The sequence below is a fragment of the Phalacrocorax aristotelis genome, chromosome 3, assembly GCF_949628215.1.
Source record: "Phalacrocorax aristotelis chromosome 3, bGulAri2.1, whole genome shotgun sequence".
In the NCBI taxonomy this organism is placed as follows: domain Eukaryota; kingdom Metazoa; phylum Chordata; class Aves; order Suliformes; family Phalacrocoracidae; genus Phalacrocorax; species Phalacrocorax aristotelis.
In genome coordinates this window covers 95,277,508-95,305,130 of record NC_134278.1, presented here as the reverse complement: position 1 = coordinate 95,305,130, position 27,623 = coordinate 95,277,508, and the positions used below count along the sequence as shown (strand labels likewise).

The window sequence follows — 27,623 nt, the reverse complement described above, 5'->3', positions numbered from 1 at the left end:
GGGGCGGGGCGGGGCGGGGCGGCCGAGCCCGGCGAGACAGCGGCGGAAAGTGCCACGACTCCACACGGTTGCGGCGGCGAGGAGGTATCGTGACCCGGCACGGGTGGGTAGGCGGCGGCAGTCACCTTCTCTCTCCCTTTCCCCTTCCACTTCCACGCGGGGGCGTCGCACCATCGGACACCCCCCCCCCGTCTGCCCCCCGCGGAGAGGCCCCCCCCTTCCCGTTCCCCCCCTCCCCCCGGCTGTCAGTAGACGTGGAGCGGGGTGGGGACACACACACACACGCGGAAGAGTGTCCCGCGTGGAACCGGGGAAGGGAGCGGGGGGTGGGGGTGGGATCCCGCGTTTGGGGTCTGGCCACGTTTGCGGGGGTGTTCGGGCGGATGAATGGCCCGCGGCGCGGCGGGGGCGGTGCGGAATGGCGGCGGGGGCGGCCGGCCCGGCCCGGGAGGGAGGGAAGGAGGGACACCCCCGGGCCCCCGGCCCCGCTCCCCGCCCGCCCGCAACCCCCCGGGCATCGCCGTCCGCTCCGCACCGCTCAAACCCATTTCCCTGCCCGAGCGCCGGCCTGATGAAATTCATTAATCTGATTAAGCGCGGTTACAAAAGGTCACAGCTGACAGGCTTAGGTTTTTTTTTTTCCTCAACTAAACCCCCCACCCCCCAAAATCTCTTCCAGCCCTTGGAGACCCCCGGGAGTGTGGGGTCTGACGATGCCAAAAGCATTTAGAGAGGGTCGGCGACCCTGTAAGCAGAGACCCCCTTACCCCGGGGTCTTTCTGAGCTGGATGTTGTTAGCTTCCCCGTGGGTTTGCCGGCAGGACACCCCGCTCCTTGCCGTGCTCCTCTCCCCGCTCCTCGTCCCGTCGGAGAAGCGGTCCAGTGGGGAGAGCGTGTGCTTGCACACATGGCTGGGCGCGACCGATGAACCTCCCCGCCTGAAATGTCAGCTTTCCTCTTCACAGAAGCGATGGCAGCGGCCTCCCCTTGCCCACAGCGCCGGGAAATGGCTGGAAGGAGTTGGGTGAGGCGGGAGCCACCTGGGATGGGAACCCCAAGCTGAAGCTGAGGAGGGCCAGTGGTGAAACGCTGCTGCGGGCCGGGGAGGGGAGGGAAAATTTGTGATAGCCGCCGCAGAGGTTAGTCAAGCTGCAGCTGCGTTATGGTGCTATTACACTCTTCTCGTGTGTATATATGGGGTTTTGCCTTTTTTTCCTTGTTTTGTTTTCACTCCAAGGCTTAGGAAGAGAACTGGCAGCCCTGCCAAGGGGGCTACGGCTGCTGCCGCTGCACTGCAAGAGCTAATGGAGTGCTAAGACATGTTCAATTAAGTTAAGCGATAACTGCTGATGATCGGCGCAGCGGCTGTTCTGGAGTTGCTGTGTAGAGTAACACATGCTGCCAGGAGGCTGGAAATGCACAGTCACTTACAGAGAAAATGTATTTAAACAGAGGCTGCCAGGGATGCAGGCAGGACCCGCTTACAGTGCCATGGGCTTTTTTCATTTGTTTTTAATTTTTGTCTCTCTCTATCACACCAGGGCGGAGACAGAAACTCCGGGACAAGTATCTGGTGGTTGTCTTTTATCTGGTAGCAGTGCTGCCACCTCCTCCTGCTGCTGGGCTGCCCTGCTATCGGCAGGATCAGGCCTCCCAGTTCTCTCGTTCTCTTGCTCCTTTGTGCTGGAGCAACACTCTCCCTGGCCATGTCTCTGCCCTTGTGCCACCTTTTGGCATGGGAAGCTGCAGACCAGGGGCAGGGAAGGAGATGAGACCTTATTTTTTTGAACCAGAGACCAGACAGTGCCCTCCCAAAACGGCAGCTGGTCCCTTAGGTTCTGCCAGCTTCTCACCTTCACGGTCGAGGAGGTAGTTTTATGCTTTGGAGGAAGCTGAAATCTCAGCCTGGAAACTTGTGTGCTGGGTCAGCAAGCTTCGACTGACTTGTGTGTGCGTGTTTAGGGAGGGGAGAGCTTTTTATTTGGGTCTTTTTAACCTGCTGGGAGGTGCTGTAGCAGCAACAGCTGCAGGTGCTTTGCAGGCAGGCGTTGCTGTGGGCTATGCAGAGCTCAGCTGCATGAACCCAGTTCTCTTTCTCTGCCCTCTAACACCCCATCACCTCTTCTACATTGCTGTAACCAGAGGTGCCACCCTGATGCCATGGCAAAGTGCAATCCCTGAACTGCAGGGGAAACAGCTGTAAAGAGCATCTTTTCCTATCTAGACCAGGGGGAGTTAACGTGTGTTTTCCTTCGGCTGTGTAAAAAAGAAAGTTTCTGTAACTCTTGCACAACCTGTCTCTTCCTTTGCTCCTGCCCACCTGATGCTTGACCTAGCTGGTTTAAACCAGGGCTGGTGGAAGGCTGAGTTGCAAAGATGTCGAATTCCCATGGATTTTGTGGAAGCACAGGGGAAGAAAGGCTGGACAGGTGAGGATGCCTTAGCCTGGTTTTTGACTTTTAGCTGTCTCTGGCAAATGTGGCTGCAAGACACTGAGGGTGGCCCCTGTGCTGTTGTGCTGCTTGTCTGTGGGTTGGTTAGTCCTAGAAATTGTTTGGTGCTGAAAACCCAGCAAGGCTGAGGGCTTTACTGGTTTTGCTTCCGTACAGTGAGTTAGACTTTTGCTCAGGGCAAACAGAGGTGACTGCATGTGGAGGCTGGCAGGGGAGGTTGGGTCTCCCAGGCTGTTATCTGGGATGTTGGGAAGTTTGATGGATAATGAGAAAAAGCCACAGGGGCAGAAGAGTTGGAGCACAGCATTTCAGCAGGCTCCTTTACATGAGAAGGCCAAGTGAAATAGCAGTTGTTTGTCTTGTTCCTATTCTGGTGGTGGTGAAAAGCTTTATCTGAACAAGGTATTTTGAGAATGGAGTTTGCGTATGGAGATGTTTGATGATTTCCACTGTTTTGGCTGGGTGATGAGTAGAGGATGATCCTGCTGAAGAAACTTCACGCAGATAAATGTGCTCAGTGTCGGACATGAACTTGATTTTTTCGAACGTGGACTCCTTGGACGTGATGTCCTTGCACCCCTTAGGCACACAACCCCCTCCCAAAGCAGCCTGGGCATCAGATAGAAAAGCGCCATCGTAGGGAGAAAATCCCATGCCCCAATCCTCCGGCTTGCCTCTAAAGACTGGGAGAAGGTACAGAAGGGAGGATGCTGAAGTCTTCAAGCCTCTTCAAAGCCTGTCTGTCAAGCCGAACCTATACACGCGGAACTATCCTCTAGGCATCTGCAAGCAGGCAAGAATGCTCTTGCATTTACGTATCAGGAATTTCCCAGAGGAAGACCTTTGCTTATACCCCAAATGCCAAAGCCAGCCTGGTGCGTGGTAGCGTACAGCCTGCGTCTGTCTCTGTGCCATCGGAGCGATAGGTTCTTCCCTGAACGAGTTGTTGGGCTGGTCCATGCCAAGTCTCGACCACAGGAGGAACTCTACTGGTAGAACTTGCTCCTTGGAATCAGTACCAGGTCTGCTAGGAACGGCCCCATGCCGTGGGCTGCAGGGCACGAGCGGTGAGACAGGACCAGTTTCTTATTGCCATGATAGCACTGCTGGGAGTAAGTAATTGCTGCCCAGTTGTTATCTCTCACTCTTCATTTCGGATTTTCTCCTGGCCTGTCCTGGGGAACAGCACAGGCTTTCTCTGGCCCAGCAGTGGGAGCTTGTGAATGGCCCGTGTGAGCATCTCAGCTGCTTTTGCAAGCCCCAGCTGTTGCAATGGCTCTTCCAGCAGGTCCTCAGTTCCTCTAGGTTAGTGCTCTGTGCTGCTTTTTTCCTTGTGTTGGTTTTGTTTTGGAGGGGATTGTTGGGGTTTTTTTGTTTGGCTAGGAAGGACTTTAATGCTAATCTGCATCATTATCTCACCCTGGCTGTAAAGCCTGAGAGGAGGCAAGGTACAGGCAGCTTTTACTGCAGTGGGGCTGGGTGAGGCTCCTGCCTTCTGCCTGTGGGGAGAGGAGGGAGTGTGGGGCTCAAACACCCTGCCTGTGTAAGGGCTTTGGAGAGGGGACAGCAGTGCGGGGTGAGATGTGGGGCAAGCAGAGGGCTCCAGCGCTGTGGTGCTGTATCTGGCACCACCATCTCACCCACCTCCCTGCCCCAGCCTCTGTGTAATAACACCATCCTCTCATCCATCCTCTGTGTGCTGGGTGCCTCTTTAGCTTAGCGAGGTTTGGGTTTTTTCCTCTGTTCCCATCTTCCATGGGCTGCATCCAGCTGCTTTTGGAGGTGGCAGTAGCAACTGGTGGGGTTGGAGTGCATTTGCCAGTGCTCAGTAGTGCTGTTGCCTTAAGCTGGAGCGGCAATTTTTTATCTGAATATGAAGCTGTGGTGGTGTAAGGTCAGGAAGGGTTTATTTTTACTGATGTGTTGGGGTTGCTTGGAGAGGAATGCAGGTCACCTCGTTCTGCCCCTGAAAGAGCTCCTGAGTGCTTTGGTGTAGCCCTAAAAACAGCACAACATTGTGGTTATGTGTTTTTCAGCCCTACTTTTTATTTACTGCCAAGGAGAGGAAATCCAGCCCTTTTCACCCTGCAGGTTAGGGATAATCTGTCTGTCCTGGTGGGGACCATCCCAAAGCAATGCTACCTAGTCAGGAGGAAGCGACTTGGCACCAGATGGGCTGCGACAGAGCAGGCTGAGGCTGTTTAAATCTGAAACGGCTGGGGCAGACATGAAATAGCGATGTGTGTAGTATCAGCTGGGATCTGAAGCTGTGCCCCAGGGTAGAAAGTTGGCCCTGCCAGGGGAGGCTGGTTCCAGCTGGCATTGGCAGCCTTCCTGCCTGCCAGCTCTCTCCTGCTTTGCCTGGGATGCTTGGACAGGCAGGTAGGGAGAGCTGGGCTGCTGTTTAAAACATCCTTCCCTGGCAGGTGGGTATCTCTGGTGGGAGATGGCTGCTTTGCAGCTCCTTGCAGCTCTGCACCTCCTGCTTAGGTGTTGGGGGGAGTTTTTCCTCACACTGTCATCACCTCGCTGCAGAAGCATCTTTGAGCTGCGTTCAGCTGTGAGTTTGTTGCTCTGGCTGTCGGAAGTGAAAAGGCTCCGAGGTCTCTCCCTGTGAGCACTGGGTTTTGAAAAGATGCTGATCTCCTTAGTTTTATTTTTGCCTCCTCCCCTTCCAGCCCCTCCCTCCCTCCTCAACCCACAACCTCTTAAAGAGGAAATTTGATAATGTTTACAGTTAAGCGTGGGGTTTGGAACTTCTGATAGCTGAGGACCTTCTGCATTTTCCTGACTATGTTTTGAGGCACATTAATGAGAAATGGCAGCCTGGCACCTCCTGGAAAGTGGCTGTCACAGATTAACTGCCTGACTTCAGCATCTGGGAGTTCATGAGCCACCTTGGAGCCATGTGGAGGTGATGCTCCAATGGGAGAAACACGTGAGTGGGACAGCAGAGAAGAGATTGGTTTCAAAACTAGGGACTGGTTTCAATTAGCAGTTAAGAGTGGAGATAGCAGCATCTTTCTCTGTGTGTGGCTGCACCCTACCTGCCAGATCTCAGACCAGGCTGTATGGCCTCCGTTGCTGCTCCATGTGTTATGGGTAGAGAAACTGAGTCTGGCGAGGAGGATGGGGAGGACCCTGTGCCTGGTTTGCCTGCCAGCTAATAGCAGAGGTGGAAAGGCGAGTGCCACATCTAGTGCTCCCTCTGCAAAGCTCACTTCTTCCTGCAGGTATCTGTTGGGGAGATGAGATAATTAATGACCATGTTTGGTTTTTTGGTGGTTCTTCCAGGGGGATGTTTTATCCCAAACTTGAGACCTGGATGTGCATCTGGGTGCAACAAAAAGGCCAGGCACTCCAGGGAGAGCCCAGATCTTGGCCAACCTGCACCAAACAGTCCAAAATCGGGTTCTCTTACAGCTGCAGATATTGCCTAGGGTCATGCAGAACCATGCCATTGGACATGTAATGCTCATAGCTGCCTCTGATTGAATCCCTGTTTTTTTCTTCTCCCTTTTTGGCTCTTCTGGAGAGTGCTGCAGCCAGTGAAATTAGTCACTGCAATATGACTGGACCACTGTGCGTAGGTAACATAGTGGAGAAGCACAAACTTGGGAGCATGTAGGCAGGTCACCCTCACCAGAGTTGTGTGCATCTTGGGCATTTGTCTTCTCAGTGCGTGGTGCCATTTGGAGACACAGATGTCTGTATGAAACTCACTGCTCTGAGAGGCTGTTGCATCTCTTTTTTTTCCCCTCCACTAACTGTTGTTCTGGTGTCTTGCAGGCACAGAAGAATAAGGAAGGATGGATGTGTATGACCCTCAGACGCTGGGTGTTATGGTCTTTGGAGGTTTTATGGTGATATCAGCCATCGGGATCTTCCTGGTGTCCACCTTCTCCATGAAGGAGACATCTTACGAAGAAGCCTTGGCCAAGCAACGCAAAGAGCTTGAGAAGACCCAGCAGCAGAAAATAGAGAAAAAGAAGAAAGAGAAACCTGTTGAGAAAAAAGGAAAAGCAAAGAAAAAGGAAGAGAAACCTAATGGAAAGATCCCAGAGCAGCAGTTGACTCAGGAAGTGACGGACTCTCCCAAGGATGTGGTTCTTGAACCTGCTGCCATGCCTGAACCTGTAACTGTTGAGCCTCCAATCGCAGCAGTGGCAGCAGCCCCCCAGGAAAAGGAGAAACCTGCTCCATCACCTAAGGAGAAGAGGAAGAAGGAGAAGAAGGTGGCAAAGGTAGAGCCTGCTCCTAGCCCGGTGTTGGCTTCGTCTCCTGTCAGTGTCCCCAGAAGTTCTCCTGTCTTGGAGGTGACCCCTAAGGAGGTGCCTGTTGTGGCCGTACCACCAGTTGGCACGCAGCAAAGTGTTCCAGTCATCAGCTCAGTCGCCATCAAGAAAGCCGAAGCTCTTCCAACCCATGAGGAGCAGAAGCATGATGGACCTGTCAAGAAGAAGACTGCATCCAAGAAGAAGAGCGAGCCAGGTAAGGCCAAATTCCTCTGCATATATCCCCATCGAGTAAGCCAGCAGGGCATCTTGGTTCTGTTAAAACAAAGCTATCCCATTCTGAGATCTCTTTGTCCTTCAGTGTTGGAAACCAGGCAACTGTAGAGAGGCTGCCTCTGGTGAGATGGGCCATGTGTGCCAAGAGGAAGGTGGGTTGAAAAACCCTGCACTGGACTGGTGTTCTCACTGCGGGGAAGTAGAGTTGAAGTCAAGACTGCATTGGGTACCCATGCTTGGTGTTTAGCTCCTTGGTCCAGCACATGGGTGTTGGAGAGTTACAGGTTCCTCTCAGATTTGCTTTTGTGTTGGGGTTTCTGAGCAGATCTGCACACACACTGAGAATGAATGGAAGGTGCACGTACCTGTCCTGGGAGAGGGAGCAGCTGCCAAGGTGCTGGACATCTGTGGAAAGCCAAGATGAGGTGTTTTCCCCTTCCACCTGTGATTATTAAAAGCACACAGGAGCTCTACCACTCTTCTGTGGGGAGGTGGGTCACTGCTAGAGTTTCCTCCTTCTTCAATGGAGGTTTAAAACAGCCTATTGGAGGAGAGAGGATTGAAGGGATTTTATGCTGTGGGGGATTGATCATAGGATAGTTAGAGGGAAGTGACTTTGGATGACACAGGGAAGGGAAAATTTGCCTGTCATCTTTCATGCCTCACCTGATAGACTTGGAGATGGAAGAGATTAAACTGTGGTCCTGAACTCTCCAGGGTGTAAATAGGTGTAGGGAGGAGAGAAACAGCTCTGTAGCTGGATTCTTGCCTTTCATTGCACCAACGTGAACAGTTTGGGTTTTATTTTTGGTTAAGTGATAATTACAGGCACTAAAAATGTGAGTGCTTTCAGACCTGTAGAAGTGTTCCCATATGGACATGTGGGAGAAATCTCTCAGGTGTTCTCAAAGATGTGGTGTGGATGGGAGATGAACTTCTAGCACTTGTTAAGTTGGGAGATTTTTTGGCTGCTCTGAACGTCCACTCCTTTGGGTATGAAGTGCTGATCCTGCATGTCTTAAAAGCCAAGAGTGATGTCTTAGCTGCTCCTGTGGGATTTTTCAAAGGAAAGCTCTTGGCAGTATTTGCACCACAAAGCTCGCTGTAGTTTGACCGAAGTATTGTGGGCAGCCTTTAGGCAGCTGTGGTCTCTCCTCCTCAAAGGCAGAAGCAACAAGTTATCCTGTGGCAGATAAAAATGGGTGTTCAAAGACATATGCTCAGCACTGACACGGATGGCAAACCTGACAAGAGCGTCTTGGGGTATTTTTCTCTTGTGCGGTTCATTTTTAGCCTCCTGCATCACACAAAAACTGGCTTGCAAGTGGTTAGTGTGTACTCAGATTCCAGGTCGTTATCTGTGATAACAGGAGCCATGCTCTCCCATGAAACACCTCCCGGCTCCACGCAAGGGTCACCCATGTTTCCCATGTCCCCCTGGGTTTGAGAAGTGGGTCTTCAGACCCCTCATCCCTGCTGTGCTTTCCCATGGCAGGTTTCCCACATGTCTGCTTCTTGCTTCGCTGCTTCCTTCAGCAAGGGGCAAGACTTCTGACTCTGCAAATGGGCTCGGCAGCAGTGTAAGCTTCCTTTTACTGTGGCTTGGCAGGCCGCCCCAGCTCTGTTTGCCAGCTGCAAGGTGGGGTTTGTGCCTTTCCCGCCTTGTGCAAGGCTCACTTGTGCAGTGCTGCCAGGAGATGGGCAAAATTTCACTTGGTGGGTCCCTCTGCCCAGTGGGACGGGACAGGGGATGTGATGCGTTGTCCTGCATCTGCACTGTTGCCAGCATGAGTAAAGTGTGAGCCAAGCTCTTGGGCCCCAGTTGCACAAGATGATGGAGCTGCCCCGGCTGTGCTGCCGGGAAGTGGCTGCTGGTGGTGAGACAGACTCTGCTGCTGCCAGGGCTTAGCATTGCCATCCCAAATGGATCTACCAGAAGCCAGGAGCAAACAGTGCATGCTGGAGATGCTAGGCATTCCCAGACTTTGCTGCTCTTCTGCTGTGGTGGGTTGACTGTGGCTGGCTGCCAGACACCCACCCAGCCGCTCTCTCACTCCCCCTCCTCAACAGGATGGGGGAGAAAATAAGATGGGGAAGCTCATGCATGGGTCGAGATAGAGTCAGGGCAATCACTTAGCAATAACTACACAGGCAAAACAGACTCGGCTTGGGGAAAACTAATTTAATTTATTGCCAATTATAATAGATGAGAAACAGAGACAAAAACAAAGCAACACCTTCCCCCCCGCCCCTTTTTCCCAGGCTCAACTTAACTCCTTCCCTCCCAACTCCTCTACCTCCCCTCTCTGGTGCAGGGGGATGGGGGCTGTGGTCAGTCCATAACAGCTCTTCTCTGCTGCTCCTTCCTTCTCACACCTTTCCCCTGCTCCAGCGTGGGGCTTTCCCATGGGCTGCAGTCCTACAGGATGAACCTGCTCCAGTGTGGGCTCCTTCCATGGGCTGCAGGGGAATCTCTGCTCCAATGCCTGCAGGACTTCTTCCTCCTTCTTCTCTGACCTTGCTGCTTTGGGGGTCCGAGCTCTGTGTTCCAGAGACCCTGGTGTTAATGGCTTCAGAGGCTGTGGAGCTACTGGAATCCAAACTGCTTTTCCTTCTGGGATTTTTTAGGAAAATAAGCCCACCAGGCCACAGATACCATGCAGGAGCTCCTAAACCACAGCCTGCCACCCTCTATCCATCGTGACCATGTGTACTGTGGTCCTACAACAGCATCGTAGTCCCTGATGCTACTTGGCTTTCCTGGGTTAGCAGAGGGATAGGGGAAGGGTTGGATTCATGTAATTCCCTTAGTAAAGAGCTGGAACAAACCTGCCTGGTGAAAGGTGGGAGATGACCTTCCTGCACTCTATACCACTGGCACTGCTGCATGGGATGACGTCCCCCAGCAAGGTTGTAACATGATGTGGTCCAGCTTCTGATGCCCAGCACATCTCTGCTCCCTGGCATTGGCAAAGTGTGCCTGGCTCCTGCCAGGAATCACTTGCTTTGATGGAGGGTGGTGGCAGGGTGATGGGACCAGTAACAGAGCCAGGCAGAGGCGACAGCTGGCTCAAGAAGCTCAAGTGTGTGGTGAGTGTCGCCTCCAGCACTTCTCATATTGCTTTCAGTTAGAGAGGTATCAAACTTGACTATGGAAATCTGGGTGGATGCTGGTTTGAAATGGCAGTTGTGGGGTTGAAGCCAACTGAGATGATGATACTCAGCTCTGCCATTGGCTCAAGAAGTCCCAATCCCTCCTCTCTCCTCGCTAGCACCCGCGGACTCAGACGGGCCCCTCTACCTGCCCTACAAGACGCTGGTGTCCACCGTCAGCAGCATGGTGTTCAGTGAGGGGGAGGCCCAGCAGCTCATTGAGATCCTGACAGAGAAAGCAGGCATCATCCAGGACACCTGGCACACGGTAGGGCTGCCAGTGCCATCATGGCTGCCCACTGCCGGGGCTCTGCCAGGCCTCGGGAGGTGTGGAGGGGAGGGAATGTGGCATGCTTTCAGGCAGGCTCTCCCCCAGGGTGAGTTCCAGAGAATGGAGCTGACTTTTCCCCTGGAGCAAAGGGCAGGATCCTGCATGTGTGGGGTGATGGGGATGGGCCCAGAGGTGGTGGTCCCCACTGATGTGCTGCCCTGCTGGCAGGCCACGCAGAAGGGTGACCCAGTTGCTGTGCTGAAACGCCAGCTGGAAGAGAAGGAGAAGCAACTCGCTGCCGAGCAGGAGGATGCGGCTGCTGCCAGAAACAAGCTGCGTGAGCTGAGCAAGGTAAGCACCATGCAGTGCTCCCGGCATCCCTGGTGTGGGCTCTGCTCATTGTGGTCATGCTGGTATGCCTTCTGCTTCCCGCATCTCACCCCCCTTGCAGGTGAAGCCCAGGGGCTGTCTGGATCCTTCACCTGTTTGCTGTTTTCTCCCCAAAAAGGGGAGAAGATCCCCACCTGACCTCCTCTCCTGGGCCTGATCCAGCCTGGGGAGGCACCAGCCCAAAGAGCTGCAGGGTAGCACCTGTTGGCAGATGCAGGGGAAAGCCCTTGCTGTAAGAGACTTCAGCTTTCTGCTGCTTTCAGGAGGAAAATAAAGCTCTTCTCATCTCTGCCTGGATCCCACAAGCTGAGAAGGAACTGATCCATCCCTTTTTAAGGAGCCTGATGCTATTTACAGCCTCTATCCCCAACTCAGGCCTGTGCCTCTACTTCTTTTTGGGTGTTGAAGTCAGAACAGACCCCTGCCACTCTGGATTTACTCTGCACCTCCTGCCTTGCTGCTGGCAGGACCTGGCAGTGGCAAGTCCATCTGCCTACAGGCAGGAGAGGAGAAGACAAAGCCATCCCATCCCGGGCATGGGACACTGTGCTAAGCCCCTGCCTGTGCAGACTGCACGGGGCAGCAGCATGGTGTTGCCCAGCCAGCCAACAGAGCATCCCTGCCTCAGTGTGGGGTGGAGGGTGTTTATTTACTTTTAATTTTCCTGCTTTGCCCCAGACTTTATGTGATGTTATTGATCCTAGTGGGGGGGGAAATAAATTTCCAGGCTGTCTTACTCCTTTCTCTTAGCTGGCCCAATGTGGAACAACAGTGGCATCCAGTGGCCACAGAGTCCAAAACAAAATGCGGGAGGAAATATAAGTGTGAAATGGTGTAGCTGGGCATGGGGGCAGCTACGAAAGGGCTGAACTTTTAAGTCTTCTGAGCTAGGAAGCCACTGGTTTTGCATCCCCTTAAAGCGGGGAAACTTGTACACTGAGGACTAACTGGGTGGCTTCTTTCCTCAAAGGAACTGGCAGCCGAGCGGGCCAAGGCAGTGGCCATGGAGGGCAAGCTGAAAGAGCAGCTGCTCACCCGCGAGCGGGAGATTGCAGCAGTGCAGGCACGTATGCAGGCCAGCTACCAGGACCACGTCAGCGAAACGCAGCAGCTCCAGGGCAAGGTGAGCCCCATGCTGTCGTCTGCAGCTTCTTCCTCTGGCTGCTGGGTGGCTTTTGGTGGCAGATGTGTGGTCTTCTGGAGGAGACTGAGATGTGCAAGGAGACCAGAGCCTCGGGGAGGGGGCAAGACCCCGCGATGCTCCTGGACCATGGTGCTCGAGGGAGAAAGAGGCACATGGGAGCATCCTCATGGGATGTCGCATCCCTGGGGGCTGTCAGCACCAGTAGACACGCTGCTGTGGTGCCAGTCCCTCTTGCTCATCGAGTAGGCATCACAGGGAGAGCAAGGGGGCTGGCAGCAGTATTAACCCCTGTTGGGCTCCTCTAGATCCGGACCCTGCAGGAGCAGCTGGAGAATGGCCCCAACACGCAGCTGGCTCGCCTGCAGCAGGAGAACTCCATCCTGAGGGACGCCCTCAACCAGGCCACCAGCCAGACAGAGAGCAAGTAAGGCTGGGGCCAGGAGCAGAGCCTGGGGCTGCTCTCTGGCAAACCCTGGGGTTGGCTTTCCATCGGGCTTGGCTACCCCCTTTCTTGAAGGTGCTTCTACAGACACCCCAACTAGCTGGAGGTAGAGAAGGGAGTAAGGAAGAGCTTGCCAAATGGCTTTTGGGGGGCAGGCAGGGAAACAAGGATGTTCTTCCCAAGTGGAAGGCCAGGGGAAACCCTATCTGCTTTGGGGTCACCTGTGCTGATGCTAGACCCAACAGGCAGCGGAGGTGGGGAGAGGGAACCAGAAGGCACCGTGGCACTTCCTCCATTAGGGGAGCTTTTACTCTGAAACTTCAGAAGAAATGCAGCTGGCTTTTTGATGAGAGAGACGCTGCAGAGAACCGAGACCTGCCTGGTGCATGCAGAACAAATAGGAGCTAGGTAGAAGAATTTCACACTCCTTTTTATAGAAGGTCTGAAATGGCTGGTGATTAACAGCAGTCAAATAATTACAGAGTAGACTCCAGCTGCTTAGAGTGCTTCCTCTTGTGTCTGGAAACACAGATCCTTGCGTCCTGTCCTCTACTTCATGAGAAAGGAATGTCTCCTGTGATTGAAATGCAGCTTTTGAAAAGTGATTTGTCAACTCTTTCCACCCCCTCCCTGAAGGACCAGGCGTGTCCTAGAAACAGGCGAACGCAACCATTGGGATATTTCAAGTCCTGTGTCAGGCCCACAGGAGGATGTGTTTCCCCCTAGGTAACATCAGAGGTGCCTGACTGGCCTGCGGGCTACAATAACCCTGCTTCTTTTGGTGCAGGCAAAATGCTGAGCTGGCCAAGTTACGGCAAGAGTGCAACAAGCTGATGAAAGAGCTGTCTGAGAAATCGGAGGTGCTGCAGCAAGAGGAGCAGCAGAAGAAGAGCTGGGAGAACAAAGCTGCAGCCTCGGAGAAGCAGATTGAGCAGCTGCAGGTCAGGCAGGCACTGGCACACCCGGTCCCCTGACAGAGATGGTGCGGGTGGCTAAATTGCACAGGATCTGTGGTCTTGGCCATGGGAAAGCTTGGAGGGAGATGAGCGTCCACGGCTGGAAAGCAAGCTGCCTTGTGGACTCCCAATTACACACACACACTGTCGTCGTCCCCCGTCCCCACCGTCCCCCCTCCCCCGTTATTTTGTCACATGCAATGTGCTCTTTGTGCAGCATCACTGCCAAATCCCAGGGACCGTGATGCCCTGGTTGAAGCTGTTGTTCTCACTCACCTGTGAAGCTCACAAGCCTCGTGTGAAGGTGTGGGGTGGAAGCCTAGATGGTGCACACTGCTGGGTGATACCCTAAGACAAGAGAGGAAACCCACTGGCCCCCACCAGCCTGTGCTCACACAGACATGGGTGCTCTCTCTCGACTCAGCTGTTTTTAAGCCCATTGCTCTTCCTCCTTGATGCAGGAGGTGGAGCTTGTGGCTTTTTTGTTGTCACCAGGGTATGCCTGGGTTTGGGGTTTTTAGGGGTGTTTAAAGAACACCTCCCAGGCGGAGCCCCTAAGCACACTGTCAGCAGGGGAGCAGCAGTGCCTTACTGTCAGGCAGGCTGCACCCATGCAGGGAAGAGCATCTTCTGGGGGCGTGGCAGCACTCCTGCTGGAATTTGGCTAAGCTGGGGCCTGGGAGCGTTGATCCTGGGTACTCCTGACCTGGGAACTTGCACTTCTTTCCCTCGGGGGTGGCAGACAGGGTGAGGGATGTGATGTGACCTCCCACACATGCTGTTGTCTCCCAATTGCTCTGGCCTCTTTACGACGGGGCTGTGGTGGTGGAGGCCTTTATCTGTGCATGACAAAATGGTTTTGTAGGTATGTTCCTAGAGTAAGGGAACTTTGTATCCTGCTCTTGATTTTTTGGGTGCCTGAGGATGGAGATCTCCTTTTGGTGGGCTCTTTTTGGCCTCTGCTGCTTTTGCAGGTGAGGAGCAAGAAGGGTGATGTGGGTATACAGCTGGTGTGAAAGCAGAAGCCACCTTCTTGGCTAAAACACTAGCTTCTAGGCATGCTTTTAGGAGAACTTCTCCAGGGCTGTCAGCTTGCTGCACACCTTAATGCTAATTAAATAAATCATACTAGCTGGAAGACTTTAAAGCCAGCAATGTGTTTGAGGTGCTAGGGAGGATGTGCTCCGTAGTAACACCTGGAGCTCTGAGCTGAGGATATGGAGTCAAATCCTCAAAAAATGCAGAAGTTCTGCTTCCTTGGTAGTTCTGGAAGCATCACTCAGAGACAGGGCTGCTGGTTTACCTTCTGTTTCCTTCATGCAAAGCAACATTTCTCCATCTGCAAGGGTGCAACTCGTACCCGTAGAGCTGCTGGTTTGCAGCACGCTTGTCCTCCTCCTCTGCCTTCCCCCTCGAAGCGCCTGCCTTGGCCAGGCCTCTTCCTCGCTGCTTTCTAAGATGGAAAAAAAAGTCTTCCCTGGCCCAAACCGCACAGAAAATTCCTCCACGTGTGAAAACACGTGGCTGGGTGTCTCCGTCCTGCTAAACACCGTGGCAGTATCTCTCCCTACTGGGCTGGGGCTGTGTGTTAGGACTAGGGCTTTAAGAGGTTTTTCAGAGCTTAGTTCTTTGGAGGGGAGGATAGCCATGGTCTTGGCCCAGAACTGAGACGTTCGGGTGTTGTCTGCTTCCCACTTGAGGGCTGGCAAATGATAAAACGTGAGCACGAGGCAAGATGCTTTATGCACAGGGGGAGTGTGGGGGAAGGATGACTTAAACCCCCCAAAGCCCAGCTTAAAAATAACATTGTGTGACACACAGAGCTTTGCTTCAAATTGGCCAGGGTGCCTGGCACGCTATGGAAAGCCTTCTCTTCCTGCCATGCAGGCTTCCCAAAGGGAGGTGGAGGCAACGCTGCAGAAGAGGCTGGATGAAGTAGGCGATGAGCTCCGCAAAACCCAGGCCAGCTACAAAACCTTGTTAGCAGATGCAGAAAAGGCCAAAGGACAGCAGCAGAGCATTGCTGGTGAGGTGCTTGGATCGGTGCAGGGAGAGCCATGGGCAGACTTGGAGCTTTCAGGGCTGGGTGCTTGGTGGACCTTGTCTGGGCAGGACAGGTAGACCCAGGGATGAGTTAGGCTGCTTGGTGTTGGTGTGAGCAAGATGTGGGACTGGTCCATGGTCATATCCCAGGATGCCACTCCAATGCCTCTCTTCTGTGCTGTTCTGCATCCCTGCCTGCCCTTTCTGGGACCCCTGAAAGCATCCATGGCCAAGGCTTCTTTGGCCAAGAGCCCTGCTTGGGCAGGGCAGGGTGGGGAGTCTCCAAATCTGTTTGCATCTACCTTACTGTGCTTCTCATCCCTTCCTCCAACAGAACTGCAGGCCAAGCTGCTGAGCTCTGAAGCAGAGGTTAAAAGCAAGTTGTTGGAGCTGGACAACGTGAAAGGGAAACTGCAGGATGCCTGCTTGGAGAATACGAAGCTCCTGGAGAGGATCAAATCCATTGAAGCATTGCTGGAGGCAGGCCAGATGAGAGAGGCGGAAAAAGAGAGAGACTTGCAGGTCGCCTGCTCGTTTAAGTGGGGTGGGAGGAGGAGAGGGTTTTACACCGCTCAGGCAGCTGTTTTTACACAATGTTTACACAGTACCTGTGTTATCTTTGCTCTGGGATGCTGCAGAAAGGGCTGACCTGCATCATGTGCCTAGGACAGGTAACGAAAGTGCTTTCTTTCTTCCAGGCAGCCAATGAAGCAGAAATGAAGCAGCTGCGGTCAAGGTGGGTCTAGGTGTACATGGAGAGTGCTATGGCACCTCCAGCTTGCTGTCCATGTGTCCCAGGCTTCCCTGGGCACTGAGCCCTGTGGGTGAGGGCTTCCCGCCCTCTCCATTTGGCAGACTTGGGGACTGCAAAGCTGTGAAGGCAAGGTCAATCCTGGCCAACACAGCTGTTTAAAATATTAATTGGCTTCAGTGCTGGCCCCAAATAACAGCCAGACCATTCTGAAGTGAGACTGTAATTGCTGGCAGGCACATGGAGGCTGACTGGTCCTGCAGAATAAGAGGTTCTGGTGGTATTGGTGCTGGGATGGGATGTCTCTGATCCAATCCCATGCTCAAAGATGGGCCAAGTAGGGGAGGCTTTTTGGGGATGTTTCTAGGTATCTCCAAGGGTGGAGATTCACCACCTCTCTGGGTCCCTGTTCCAGTGTTTGACAACCTCTTCCCCCAGTGCAGAAAGGTTTCCTGGCATTTATTTAGAGTTACCTATGTCACAACTCGTGCCTGTTGCCCCTTGGTCATGTGCTGGGCACCTCTGAGAAGTCTCAGGCTCTGCATGGGGGGAGGATTTCTCAGATGCCCTCACTGCCAGTGAGGATCTACCATTCATCTAAAGGAGGACAGCTGTTCAGTTGTCCTGGGACCCAAGAGACTTGGCTGGTTCTTCTTAAGGACCTGAACCTTCCTTGGTCTGCTCAAGTTGAGGCTTCCTTCAGGGCAGATGGTGGATCTGAGGGTGTGGAAGGAAGCTGCAGGCTCTCGGGCATCTAGTCAGCAGTGCTGATTTATGATTACTCAAGATAGCAGGGTGATGCTTTCAAAATGCAGAGCTGTGGGCTGTCTTGGCCTAATGAGCCATGGACAGAAGTGTGTCTGGGGCAGTCCCAGTTGTGTAAGCTGGAATTTCTGCTCTTTGGATCAGGTTACTTCTTCCTCTTGTCCTGGGTGTACAGCCAGCCAGCTATTCACTTGTTATTGCTGATAAGCCAGTAGAAAACTAGATCCCAGTCCAGCATTGCCATGGCTGTTATTTTAAGTCCTGCTCCTTCCTCCTCCCGCTGTGTGTATATCCCTGAGCAGACCGGGATAGGAAGGGCTGTGGTCCCCTTCTCAACAGCTTGCTACCCAGGAGGGAGGTGGATGCTGAGACTCACTCCTGCATCCTGCCCTTCCAGGCTCCAAGAGAAGACAGACCAGCTGTCATCCTTGGAAAGGGAAGCCACAGAGCTGCGAGAGGCAGTGGAGCAACAGAAGATGAAAAACAACGTACGTGAGTGAACTGGGCTCAGCTTTTGCTGCTCACAGTTTTTTCCTCCAAAATCCAGATCCCTGGGGTTTGAATGACAACCCATCATAGTCAGATACCAATGGCTCCATGGTGCAGCCAGAGACTCTTCCAGCCCCAGGGAGCACTGGAGATCAGGAATCCCTTGGCAGGCTGTGCAGCTCGAGCTGATGGGCTGCAGTAGGCGGTGGGCTGCCTGGGTGGAAGTGTCTGTCCCCTGTTCTCTTGGGAGGTTTAGGACCTGGTAAGCCAGGGAGATCCTACCCCAGCAGAGTCAAGGCAATCCCTGAGCTGGGGTCCCTCAATCCTCATTGCTCCTCTGCTCCTTATCCCTCTACTACAAGGTGGTATTGGTTGTGTTGAGGCAGCCTTGCAGCCCTCCACTTGGCCTGTGTCCTCTCTAGGTATCCTCAGGGCTGTTTCTGGAGCTCCTGCCTCCAGCCAGCTCTGCTCTGCTCCCTCAAGGCCACCGCCCGAGCGATGCAGTGCTCTGGGCCATGGCAAGGACAGAGAGGAAAGGAGCGCACATGGGCAGTGGGATGGAAGAGCCTTGGAAAAAAGCAAAGGGCTGCTGCCTGTTTTCCTGAGCCAGAGGCTTTGAAATCCTCTGCAGTGCCAACAAGCAGTTTGGTGGCCTTCGGCGTGATGTGTGGCTTATTGCCCTCTGTGTGTGGTCTCGGCAGGACCTTCGCGAGAAGAACTGGAAAGCAATGGAAGCGTTGACCACAGTGGAGAAAGCATGCGAGGAAAAACTACTTGCTGCTACAAAAGCAAAGGTGAGCCCGGCATTTCTCTCTAGCAGTGATGCCGGTGTTGTAAGGGAATCATTCGGTCCCTCCAAGCCACCAGAGATGCTTGCCCTGGGCTGCCTGGCTTGTCTTAGGAGCAGTGCTGGCCCAATACTCCTGACAGCTTCTCCAAAGTTTGTCATGAGGGCCATGTATTCCCGGTACAGGTCATGGTTGGGGAACCAGGAAGATGGGTGAACTGGAAGGGACAGTTTTGTGGTTCTCAGTGGCAGCAGTTTTCTCTGTTGGCTGGTTTCCCCATGCCGGCACACCCCTGAGGGACAGAAAAGCAGGACTGGTGTTGGCAGCCTGGCTGGCAGGCACCCAAGACCTTCATCCCATGCCAGTTTGTCCATCTTACAGGAAGAGCTGGCCCAACAGCTGGATGTGATCCAGACGCGAACCAAGCAGACGCTGCTCTCTGCCCTCCCGGGAGTCACCATGTCCTCACAGCAGGTGGGTGCAGGCTTTCTCAATCCCCCACAGAGCCTCTGACACGTGGCAAGGACAGATGTCTAAGTGTCCTTTTCTTCCTTGTCCTCTTTTTTGTCATGCTTAGGATTATGACACGTGGCTACAAGAGTTCAAGGAGAAGACCATGGATGTGCTAAAGCAGCAGACAGTTACAACAGAGCCCCCGGTAAGTGAAGGGGCTGGAAAGCGGAGGGGCAAGGGAGTGCCTGAGGGTCACTCTTTGTTTTCCTCACATCTCTCTCTCTCTCCCTTCCCTCTCTTTTCAGGATTCAGCACTTAAATTAAGAGAGGCAGAGGAAGCGCAAAGCACTTTACAAGCAGAATGTGAGCAGTATAGAGCTATCCTTGCAGAGACAGTAAGTTGCAGCCCTTTGTGCTATGTTGGTCTCTGTCGTGGTTCAGCCCCAGTCAGAAACTTAACACCACACAGCTGCTCGCTCACTCCCCCTACCCCGGTGGGATGGGGGAGAGAATCAGAAGAGCAAAGGCAAAAAAAAAAACAAAACCCAAACCAACAACCTTGTGGGCTAAGAACAGTTTAGTAATTCAAATAAAATAATAATGATGATATTGATTACAATAATAATAACAATAATGATAATATAATAAAAAGGAAAAGGGAAAAAGGGAAAGAAACAGAAACACAAACGATACAACCGCTCATCACCCACTGACTGACACTGCCGGTCCCTGAGCCACAATTGCTGCTTCCGTCCCCCGACCAGCTCCTCCCAGTTAACATACTGGCCATGATGTTACGTGATATGGAATATCCCTCTGGCCAGTTTGAATCCACTCTCTTAGCTGTGCCCCCTCCCAGCTTGTGCACCCAGCAGACCATGGGAAGCTGGAAAAGTCTTTGACTAGTACAAGCACTACCCAGAAACAACCAAGACATCGGTGTGTTATCAACATTGTTTTCATACTAAGTCCAAAGCACAGCACTATGCCAGCTGCAGTGAAGAAAATTAACTCTATTCCAGCTAAAACCATGACAGTGTCCCACTAGAAATACCTTGAGAGGTCTCCTGGTAGCCCAGGCTGCCCATGGTGGGCATCCCTCAGTATGCTGGGGGCGGCCATGTGGAAAAGTATTTGCCAGTGAGATGGGGATAGAAGCAGCCTGAATTTATAGAGCTCTTCTTCAGCCTAGTTGTGTTGGAAACCTTCCTGGTGGTGGTGAGATGTGGCACAGCAAGGACTCTGATGAGCAGGGTGGTTGAGCCAGCCTAGGAACTGGGAGCCCCTAGACCCACCTGGGGCACCTAATTCTGTCACCTGTTCTTTGGCCCCAATCCTTGGAGAGGTGTTTGTTATGCCAGGGCTTCCAGCCCAGACTCTGCTCAGCTTGGGAGGGCTGGAAGAGGTTTGGGCTCAGCTGAGGCTTTGCCAACAGGAAGGGATGCTGCGAAATCTGCAGAAGAGTGTGGAGGAGGAGGAGCAGGTATGGAAAGCGAAGCTGACGGCATCTGAAGAGGAACTCCAAAAGGTGTGTGTTTGGGGCATACTTGGGTTTGTTGCTCGTGGAGCTAAACTTCCAGTAAGTCAGATGGTGGCCCTAACTTTTACTGCCCACCTTGAACTCTGAGACACGGGGATTTTCTCTTCTCCCCAAATCCACCCCTCCTGTCACCAAACCAGCAGACAAGAAGTCCACCTTGTGTAGGAGCTAAGCCTCTCTTCCTCCTGGATCCCACCTGCCTGCCTGGTGTGTGCCTAGACCCTGCCAGTGGAGCTGGAGGAATGGTTGCAGGCATGGTAGTTGGGAAACCACATCACCACTTCAGTAATCCAAGCTCTGATGCTTGGAAATCGGGCTGAGCCCTCCTGGCGGGCACTGGCTTGAGGGGAGAAGAGCACGTGCAGGGCTTTTGGACTCTCATTTTCAGAAGAACTCGGCTTGCTCTCAAAACCTGGGTTGACCTTGGTATTCACTGAGCCTTCGGAAAGTAGTTGAGATTCCAAGCCACGTATTGCACATAGTTTTGGGTCCAGCTGTCTGTCTAGCTCTGGATACTGCTCTTCCTAGTTAAAAAGCCAACCGGCAACTGCCAGAGAGCTGTTGCTGCCCAGGAGTTTGGTGGGGAGCATGTTTTGTGAGCTCTCGTGACTTAGCTGGAGTCTAGGAGAACTTGGCTGGCTGTGCCTTTTCTGCAAAGCAGACTTGAGTTATCTCCTCCCTCTTGAACGCAGAACTGAGGTGAAGCTACTTTCCATGGTCTGGCTGCTCCCCATCCATCACATGGGGTTTTGAAGTTAACTGGGGCTGCAGGGAGGTGCGGGAGTTCTTGTACATGAGATCTTTGATTTCTCAGCCTGTTGCTGGCTTCTGCAGCGCTAGCACTGCTGAGGGCTGGTGTAGGATTGCACAAGGATGACGTGGCTCATGGTGTGCTGGCAGCAGGGTGTGCATGATGGGATGAACGTCTGTTGGCTAGGGCAGGTCCCAGAGCAGTCCTGCCTCTCTGTGGAGAAGAGGTGAATTCCTCCTTTCCAAAAAATTCAGCAACTGTGGAGTCCTATTCAAAAAATCAGTCCACATTTAAATGCAAACCCTGTGTTTTTTTTGATAGCTTGGCTTCTCTTAATAACAAAGCCCATGACACCTCATTGGAAAGTCTACCTTGCTGCTTCCAAACCAAAGGCACTTTCAGTAGGAAACTTGCACTGAGTCTGGTGCTTTCTTATGAGGAAAGGCTGAGAGACCTGGGTTTGTTCAGCCTGGAGAAGAGAAGACTGAGGGGGGATCTTATCAGTATTTATAAGTAACTAAAGGGTGGGTGTCAAGAGGATGGGGCCAGACTCTTTTCAGTGGTGCCCAATGACAGGACAAGGGGCAATGGGCACAAGTAGGAGCACAGGAAGTTCCACCTGAATATGAGGAAGAGCTTTACTGTGATGGTGACAGAGCAGTGGAACAGGCTGCCCAGAGAGGTTGTGGAGTCTCCTTCCCTGGAAACATTAAAAACTTGCCTGGACGTGGTCCTGTGCACCCTGGTGTAGGTGTGCCTGCTCAAGCAGGGGGGTTGGACAAGATGGTCTCCAGAAGTCCCTTCCAACCCCTACTGTTCTGTGATTCTGTGGTGCTAGTTTCTCCGGTGTTGAAAGCTGACTGCAGCCAACTGCAGTCCTGCAGGCAAAAGCTGTCACCTTGCTCCACAGTTTATGGCCTGGGTTTGTGGGACTCTTCTTCCCTGGGAAGAGAAGTTCCTGCCCTGCAGGCTGTGGATCTCCACTTTGGTGTCAGGTCTCTTCCACACTTGGATGCAGGATGAAGTGGGAGAGGTGGGAGTGAAACACTAGCTGGTTTTTGGTTGAATGAAAGATGCTCAGTGTTCATGTGAGACACCGTTCACTGACCTTCCCTGGTTCTTTCTGGCTTAGTCACAACTCCAACTAAAAGCTCTTGAAGACACGGTGGGGAAGTTGAAAGCAGATCTGCAGAGCACAGATCGGGTAAGATTTTTTGGGTATGGGAGAAGGTCCCTGCGCAGGTGCCAGACAGATGTGCGCTGTGCTTGGGCTGAGTCAGGACACATCTCCTGACTTGCCCTGGGGAAGGCAGGCTTGGACCATGGGATGTTTGTGATGTGTTTGACCTCAAACGATCCACTCCCTCCTGCTTTCCTCCCTTTTAATCTAGCTAAAGGAATACACTTCTCTTCTGGAAACACAACTGGAAAATCACTTAGAGACAGCCAGCTCTGAACGCCAAAACTACACAAAAGAAGTTGAAGTAGTAAGTGTGGTGGCCGTTACCTTCTTACATGCTTCTTTCTTCTAAGCCTGACTGACCACCTTTCTTTGTTCTGGGGATTTGGGGATCTGCAGCTTTGCACAGCAGGAGAAAACAGATGGAGGTGTTTGCTCTGGTCTGGGTTGTAGACACCTAAAGTCAGGAGATTCATTGGCAAGGTGATGGGACAGGGAGATCTGTGTGGAGATGCTGTCCACTGCTCCTTGGTGGCCTGTGGGATTTCTGTGGCTCAGGTGAGATGGAGCTGTCTCACAGCCGTCTCTGAGCAGGCATCAGCAGGCAGGTTAGCAAGTGATGCCATCATGGCTTCTTTGAGATGATGGTGAGAAATTCTTCCTTGGGCCAAAGTGCTCCAAAACCAAGTGCATAAAAATGGACATTTTTTTTCTCTTTCTGTTCCTCCTTGACAGCTGAGGCAGCTCTTGTCAGAGTCCCAGGAGCAGCTGGAAGCAGCGAAGACAGAAACACAGAAACAGAGCAAGGAGCTGGCCCTGGTAAGTGGGGGACACCTGGGGCTGCCCTGGCACCTCGCTGCTCTGCCTGGGGCCGGTTTGCAAAGCCAGCTGTGGGGACAGCGTCCTTCCTGAGGGTTTGGGGAGGGGAGGAAGGCACAGCCAGCACACAGGGAAACCCAGTGCTGCCGGGTACCAGGCTGATCCGGCTTTCAGAGGGGATGTTTGAGACCCAGGAGGAGATTTTATCCTGCCGTGATAGGGATGGGAAGGAAGCGAGAGCAGCAAGGCCTGCACAAGCTGGTGTGTAGCTGAAAAAATCAGCTGCCCTACCACTCGACACTGGCTACCCCAACACCACCTTGGGGCAGGGTTTGGGTGCCTTAAGCATCCGTCCATCCACCCACCTCTGGATGGGAGGACTGAGGCTGTGCAGCCTGTGTGTAGAGGTTGCTGTGGGGGTTGAAGTATGGGGCTAGATTTCTGCAGGTAAGTGGGGGAGAGGACTGGGATATATGGCTAGGAGAGCTAACAGACCTGCCAAAACCTTGAAGGGTTTTGTTTTTAAATCCATACTTCGACTGTGAGAGGCTCAGGAGATTGTTATTAAAATTCTTGGTGGTACCACCGGCCTGCAGAGCCGCTCAGAGCAGAGCAAGCCAGGAGAATGGTTTCCCTTGGGTGCTGTGACTCTTCTCAGCCTTGCAGCTGCTACTGTCCAGCTCGCTCAGTGAGCCGATGCAGCCCCTTGCTCTCGAGGGAACATGACACGGGGTCATCATTAACCTTAATCTCATTAGTTGGGCAGGCGGTTGTAAGGGTGGAACACGTTTGTGTTTATACAGCAACGTTCCCTTTCTTCTGGCCAAGGCACACTGTTAGCTTGCAGCTTGACTGCCAGTTCTGCTGTGATGCAGGATGGAGCTCTGGTAGACGGAGTGGGGAGAGTTTAATCGAGAAGGGGTGGTGTTCAAGTAACTGCTTCCCCTCCCCAGGCATCCCAGCTGTGATCGATGGCAAAACAGGACCTTGACTGCTTTATTTAACACTTCAACTATGTTAGTGCAAACCCTCAGCAGTGGCTTTAAGCCAAGATGCTGAGTGATCAAAGGAGAGCAGACAAGGCACGAGCATGTGCTCTGTACCCCTAGGAGCTGTTGTGCCTCAAGCTGCCCAGGTTAGGTACCACTGTCCTGTGTGTAGCAGAAACTGAGGTGGTTTTCCAAACATTTCAGCTCATGTGCAAGCAGAAAAGCTGGCGTACTTTTATCTATAGGTCCTTGTGGGTCTTATAACGGCTGTGGAGCGGGGATGTGTAACTGAGCCAGGCTTGCTGGTCCTCCTTCCAGGTCAGGCAGCAGTTGAGTGAGATGAAGAGCCATGTACAGGATGGAGAAGTAGTGGGGTTGCAAGCTGACCCAAGGGAGCCTGTGCCCCTCGAGGTTAGGGTGGTGAGACCACTGCCTGCAGAGGCGCTGACCCTTAACCATGTCTCTTGTCTTGTCTCACTGTCTCTAACTGCATGGAGAACCGCACGTGGCTTTGCTCAGGGCTGTCGCGACTGTGTTGTCTCCCGTCCCATGTGCTGGGGGGAAACCAGTCCCCTGTCCCTTCAACCATCCAGGCTGTTCCCCTTGGGAGCCCTCTGTCACGGCATCAGACTAGCATGATTTTGGGGGAGGCAGGCAGAGGATGCTGCAAGCCCTCGGGCCGACTTCACTACCCATCGATGCCCCATTGGGTTCAGGGCTTGGATCTCCTTGGAGGCACCCTGACAGAACTGCACTGGGATGCCTTCCCGGCCGGTGGAGATTAGGATTACAGAGGCTCCGTAAATATTGCTGGAGCCAGGCTGAGGGCATTAGCAGTAGCTGTTCCCTTTCAGGCTAATGCTTCTCACTGGTGGTGGTATTGCCATGAGCCGGGCTCTATTTCCTTTAATCCCGTTAAGTGTGGAGGCTTCTCCTGGGTGCGGGGACCTGCCAGGCACACCCTCTGCTATGGGGTGCCTCTCAACCCAAGTCCCAGCTGGCACTGCCAGCAGGAGCAGGCAAAATTTGACAATGCAAAGCCAAGCTCCAGGCTCGCTATTGGCATCCTCCCGGCTGTTGTGTGGAGAGCGGGAATGCCAGTACCTATTGCTTTTGGTCCCCTGGGGAAAGCTTTATTTCTTCTCTCTAGCCCAGCTTTCTTGGTGATGTCCCCGCTAGCTCCTCTCTTGGATCTTTTATTTTAATTTTATTTCTGGGTGTTTTCCCTTTTTCTCAACACAGTTGAAAACTCAGCTGGAGCAAAACGAAGCGCTGGTGGAGAAGGAGCAAGTGCTGCGGCAAAAGCTGGCACTAGAGCTGGAGGAGGTACATGTGGGCAAGGAGGATACCAGGGTTTGTAAAGCCTTTATGGGTTCTTGGCTGCTAATGAAGCCCAAGAATTAATTTCAATAATTAATTTGAAGTTTTTTCCACATCCCTGTCTGTATTGCAGACATCACTGCATTCCCTCGTACATCTGAAGAACTTCTTGTTGCAGCTGTGCTAAAGCCATGTGGCGTTGCTGGCTCCTCAGATTGACCCCCTTTTCAGTCCTCCCAGTTTTTTTGCCAGCTCTTTCCCGTGAGGGTTAAGGGCTTTAGTTGGGTTTTATCTGCTTCTGGCAAGAAATGCTGTCTTCCCGATGGAAACTGGATCAGCAAAAGCAATGCATCGGGTTTAGCATCCAACTAACAGTGGCTGTATGACCTCCCTCTTCATCAGAGGCAGACCCACAGGGGACCAAGGGACTATACGGGGCAGGATGCGGGAGGTGCCTGCTGCCGTTAGCTCATGTGCTAATTAAGTATGTGTCCCCCTTCCAGGCCCAGAGCTCAGCGTGCAGTTTGCAAGCAGAGCTGGAAAAGCTGAGACTGGCTGAAAACGCAGCAGTTTCAGACATGGAAGAGGCCCAGCATCTCAAGGTGATTGGCTGCCCTGCTCTCTTGTGTTTGGTGTTGAGCCAAGACAGCAAAAACCGTGTCTGGGCAGGACTGCAGGCATTGTTTATCATTCTTGGGGATGGCGGGGCAAGGTGGGTGGTACCCCTACAGGTCGCTCCCTGCCCTGGGACTGGCTGTGAGCTCCAACGTGGCTGAAGGACAGCAGGGTGCAAGTCACAGCCCCTTCATCCAGATAAGGATGATGCTCTGAGCAAACATTCTCACAGGCTGGGCTTTTCACATATTGGGAAATGTTCTGCTCCTGTGAGGTTGTCTCAGCCCATGGCATCTCCTGGGTTTGACGGAGAGCCAGAGTGAGCGGTGGGTGGTGGGGTGACACCTGGTATCTCCTGCAAAGAGGGAGCTGGGCGCTTCTCCAGCTTGTGGCCATTGAGGTGGCTTGGTGGTCACCCAAGGTGACCAGAGGCGTTTTATGGGGGGGAGGTCACCAGTCAGCAAAGGGAGGCTCAGGCAGACGCCTTCTTTGTACCTCCTATGTAGGAAAGACTTGAAAAAGAAAAAAAATTAACAAAGGACCTGGGCCAGGCAGCAACCAAACTACAGGAGCTACTGAAGGTTACCCAGGACCAGCTGGCCAAAGAGAGAGAAACGGTGAAGAAGTTGAAAGAACAGCTTCAGGAAACGGTACTTGCAGTGGCCGCAGCCATCCCTCCCCTTGACACTGTTGGAGGCTGCAGGGAAGCGTGCATCAGGCAGTGCTGTTTTAAAATGGGAGGCAAGGTGGCAACTGCTGCCAGAAACCATCTGGGTGGCTTTTGGGAAGCCCTGGACCCACGAGATGGTGGTCACAGTTCTCCCTGCTCAGAAGGGAGGACTTGGCCCATCTGTGAAATGCTTTGATGCTTGAGCCACCATGGAAATAAGGTTGAGGCCCAGTTGAGTAACCCACCTCTGTTTTCCTTCTCCAGGGGGAAGAGGACAGTTCAAAGGAAGGGACTTCAGTTTGACGAGTCTGTGACCTAGACCTTACTGTTCAACTTACCAAAATGCCTTACACATTCCTAAAAATAAAAATATATGCTGAATTTACTGTAGCTAAAAGATACAAGCCATTAGTGACCCAAAGCCTAGTTTTGAAACTTTTAAAAAAAAAAAAAACAACCCCAAAAATCTCAACCAGTCAACACTGCAGGTGTACGTTTGTAAGAAAATCTTAATACTGTTTTGTACAACCATTCGTTCCCCAGGGAGCTGCTCTGGCTGCGTCGGGGTGAGTGCCGGTACTTCACCCTCCCACAAACGTGTGAAAAGGGAAGAAAGACTGTGTTTGTACATCAACCGGTGCAATTATTATAATATATATATTTTTTCTTTTTTTCTTTTTTTTTTTGAGTGAAAGACGTGTGAAAGTAAGACCCACCATGGAAGGAAGCCTCTCTTTGATGGGTGGCTCTTGCCACACATCCTTTTGTGTATTTCTGGGTGTCGATGCAATTAAAATTACGATGTAGTGAAAAGAGCTTGTCCTTGCTTTATTTTTCTGGTTATTATTTAGGGGTGGTTTGGTGTGTGTGTTTGAAGGCCAGGCAGGTCTTGGGGTCACCGGGGAAGGACACTGCTTTGTCCAGGAGCAGTTCCTTTATTCTCCCTGCTCCTTGCTGTGCTGTGAAAGCCATCACCTCTCTTTCCTTTGCTTATATTGGAGAGAAGAGAAACTTCTTGCAGCAGCGTGTGTTTTCCGGCTGGCAGCGCGTGCCGAGCTCCCCGTGCGGGGCCCGGCAGAGGGAGCGCCACGCGTGCCGTGGTGGCAGGGGACATGGTGGCAGCTGGGACA

The 27,623-nt window shown here is 52.8% G+C and overlaps 1 protein-coding gene across 9 annotated transcripts; it reads left to right on the top strand.

Annotated features, from left to right (window-relative positions):
* Positions 1 to 27,306, top strand: RRBP1 (ribosome binding protein 1). 9 transcript variants are annotated; one of them, XM_075088589.1, is made up of 24 exons: positions 1 to 84; positions 6,243 to 6,944; positions 10,237 to 10,385; positions 10,617 to 10,739; positions 11,749 to 11,901; positions 12,228 to 12,346; positions 13,152 to 13,305; positions 15,208 to 15,346; positions 15,698 to 15,885; positions 16,062 to 16,099; positions 17,277 to 17,367; positions 18,070 to 18,162; positions 18,538 to 18,630; positions 18,734 to 18,814; positions 18,915 to 19,004; positions 20,045 to 20,137; positions 22,033 to 22,104; positions 22,292 to 22,387; positions 22,816 to 22,899; positions 24,207 to 24,299; positions 25,131 to 25,214; positions 25,712 to 25,810; positions 26,330 to 26,473; positions 26,758 to 27,306. In XM_075088589.1, the coding sequence occupies exons 2-24, from the start codon at positions 6,263 to 6,265 to the stop codon at positions 26,794 to 26,796; spliced, it is 2,997 nt and encodes a 998-aa protein (XP_074944690.1). In that variant the 5' UTR covers positions 1 to 84; positions 6,243 to 6,262; the 3' UTR covers positions 26,797 to 27,306. The 9 variants fall into 9 exon arrangements, with proteins under 9 accessions (XP_074944690.1, XP_074944686.1, XP_074944689.1 ...); XM_075088585.1 differs by having other exon boundaries at positions 25,131 to 25,241; XM_075088588.1 differs by having other exon boundaries at positions 6 to 103.
* Positions 27,307 to 27,623: the final 317 nt, after the last annotated feature.

What these genes read in the sequence shown, in the direction of transcription:
- RRBP1 (XM_075088585.1), top strand. Translation starts at nt 6,263, where the DNA reads ATGGATGTGTATGACCCTCAGACGCTGGGTGTTATGGTCTTTGGAGGT. An exon ending in ACAGCAGCAGAGCATTGCTG is followed by an intron (nt 15,347 to 15,697) that starts GTGAGGTGCTTG and finishes TTCCTCCAACAG; the next exon opens with AACTGCAGGCCAAGCTGCTG. An exon ending in TCACCATGTCCTCACAGCAG is followed by an intron (nt 18,631 to 18,733) that starts GTGGGTGCAGGC and finishes TGTCATGCTTAG; the next exon opens with GATTATGACACGTGGCTACA.